Raw genomic sequence first — 2064 nt, forward strand, 5'->3', positions numbered from 1 at the left:
TTAAAGTACACCAAGGAATGGTGGGTCGTTGGAGGTCAAGAAGCCCACAGGTCAAGTGGGCGCGCGAGTCGTCTTGGACAGGTCGGAGCGTGACTACCTGCGCCTTACCTCAGCCGGGAAGACGATGGCGTCGTCGGCGTTCGTGATGACTGCTGGGGGCGCTGCAGGGGGGGCTGCGGGGGACAGCGGAGGGGGAGCGCCGGGGGCGGAGAACTGCGCTCGAAAGGGGGGAGGGCCGGGGGGCCCGGCGACGCTGGAGGGAGGGGCGGCAGGGGGGAGCACCGCCGGGTCCACAACGAATGTCGGAGTGGCCGGGGGGCCGGCGGCGCTGAAGGAGGGCGGCGGGGCGGGCGGCCGCACCAGCGGGTCCTCCGATGCGTCGGGATGGCGGGGGGCCCAACCACTCCCGGCGGGGGGGGGCGGGGCTGCGCAGGATGGCGGGGAAGGACGACGGCGTGTCAGGGATGTCAAGGGGAGGCCCCAGGGGCTTCCTGAGCTCCTCGGCGATGGCCTGGCGCTGGTTGAAGGCGGTGCGAACCTTCGCTCGGTTGTCGAACAAGATGTCGGCCAAGATGTAGACCTGCGTGCCGTCCTTCAGGCTCGACACCTCCTGGACGGCCACGCCCCCCACGGTGATGTTGCCTGCAGAAGGGAGAGAGGATTTCAGCGGGAAAGGTCAGGAATATTCACCGCAATGACTCACTTCACTCCTCTTTTCACTCACCTGTTCAGTTTATCAAATGAATATCTATCCATTCAGTTATTAAACTGCCTTCCCACCAGTTTTCCTCTAATACGCACCTGCCCCTCGCCATCTGAAATCTATCTGTTCATCCATCCATCCATCCAGGCTCCTTTGTTCATGTGCCTTCTGCGTCCTCACAACCAGCAAGCAAACCATCCATCCTTCTTCGTTTCATCCTTTCTCACCTACTTCTCCCGCCCAGCCGTCCTTTCACCATCCTTCCACTATACACCCCCTTTTCCCTTCAATATCCTCCCCTACTGTCCATCCAGCCGTCCACTCACCCCTCCATCCATCCCCCATCCATCCCCCCCATTCTCCCTTCCATGCCCTCACTTAATTCCATCCAGCCGTCTACTCGCCCATCCATTTATCCAATATCCAACCCCTCCTTCTCCATTCCCTATCCTCCCCTACTTCAATCCAGCGTCCCTTCTCTCCTCCATCCACCCCCTATCTATCGTTGTTTCTGTCTTCGCCCTTCCATGCGCTCAGCTCCCTCCGGCCAGCCGTCCACTCACCCATCCACTCATCCACCATCCACCCCATGCTTATCCACCCTTCTCGCCAGGTCAACTCACCCTGCTTGTCCTTCTTGAAGTAGATGTCCTTCCCGGTGAAGGTGAGAGCGCGGACTCCGTCTCCCTCCTCGAGCTTGGGGTCCGAGGCCTCAACGGGGTCGAGGACGAGGTGGTCGAGCAGGAAATTCCTCCGGAGGGCCTGCATGGGCTTCGACCTCCCGTAGAGGGGGTCGGAGGCGTCCTGGGGGATCAGGTTGAAGTAGGCGAGGGGCCCTGGCGCGAGGATCGTCTTGGCTTCTGCAACAGGGAAGGAAGAGAAAGTTTAGGGCTTGTTGAGGGGGGGGGGTAGGGCGGGAGGGGAGGCCTGCGCGTGTTGGTATAGAAGAAAAATATGTTTTATGTTTCTGTTTGTTTCTACCTACGTACAAGTGTTCATGAGTATGCATAATGCCTGCGCATTTATGTTTGCGTATCAAGGACTTCTAGTGACTTTGTCGTTGTCTGTTTTCTACAAATGTGAGCCAATTTGCTGAGTGTGGACAATTATCCCATTAGGTTTTACCTTTTTTCTTTTTTTTCTTACCATTACCAAGATAGCAATTAACATTCTCGCATAACATACACTGTAGCAAATGTATACGAAACTTAACTACTTTCAAAGAACAGCGGATGTCATTAGTGTTCCCGCGTCTCTCTGCCATTTCCTTCTCTGACGCTGAAAAATTGGCCTTTTGTTTACAACTTGTTGAGCTTCCGTTTTCTTTGCTTGCCCGTCAGCCATCGTTGCGGTTGTAAGAT

The 2064-nt window shown here is 56.8% G+C and overlaps 2 protein-coding genes across 2 annotated transcripts in view; both read right to left on the reverse strand.

The window, feature by feature from the left end:
* LOC119591335 overlaps nucleotides 1-224 on the reverse strand; it is a 28847-nt gene extending 28623 nt beyond the window's left edge. Inside the window, exon 1 of the mRNA XM_037940065.1 lies at nucleotides 109-224. The gene's annotated coding sequence lies outside the window, so the exon portion shown is untranslated. The remainder of the gene's footprint in view (nucleotides 1-108) is intronic.
* A 381-nt stretch (nucleotides 225-605) lies between these two features.
* Nucleotides 606-2064, reverse strand: part of LOC119591336 — a gene marked incomplete at its 3' end in the record, with an annotated part of 15954 nt that continues 14495 nt past the window's right edge. The window contains 2 exon segments of the mRNA XM_037940066.1: nucleotides 606-642; nucleotides 1327-1563. Coding sequence (XP_037795994.1) covers nucleotides 606-642; nucleotides 1327-1563 — 274 coding nt within the window.

This window comes from Penaeus monodon, chromosome 28 (assembly GCF_015228065.2).
Source record: "Penaeus monodon isolate SGIC_2016 chromosome 28, NSTDA_Pmon_1, whole genome shotgun sequence".
Lineage (NCBI taxonomy): Eukaryota > Metazoa > Arthropoda > Malacostraca > Decapoda > Penaeidae > Penaeus > Penaeus monodon.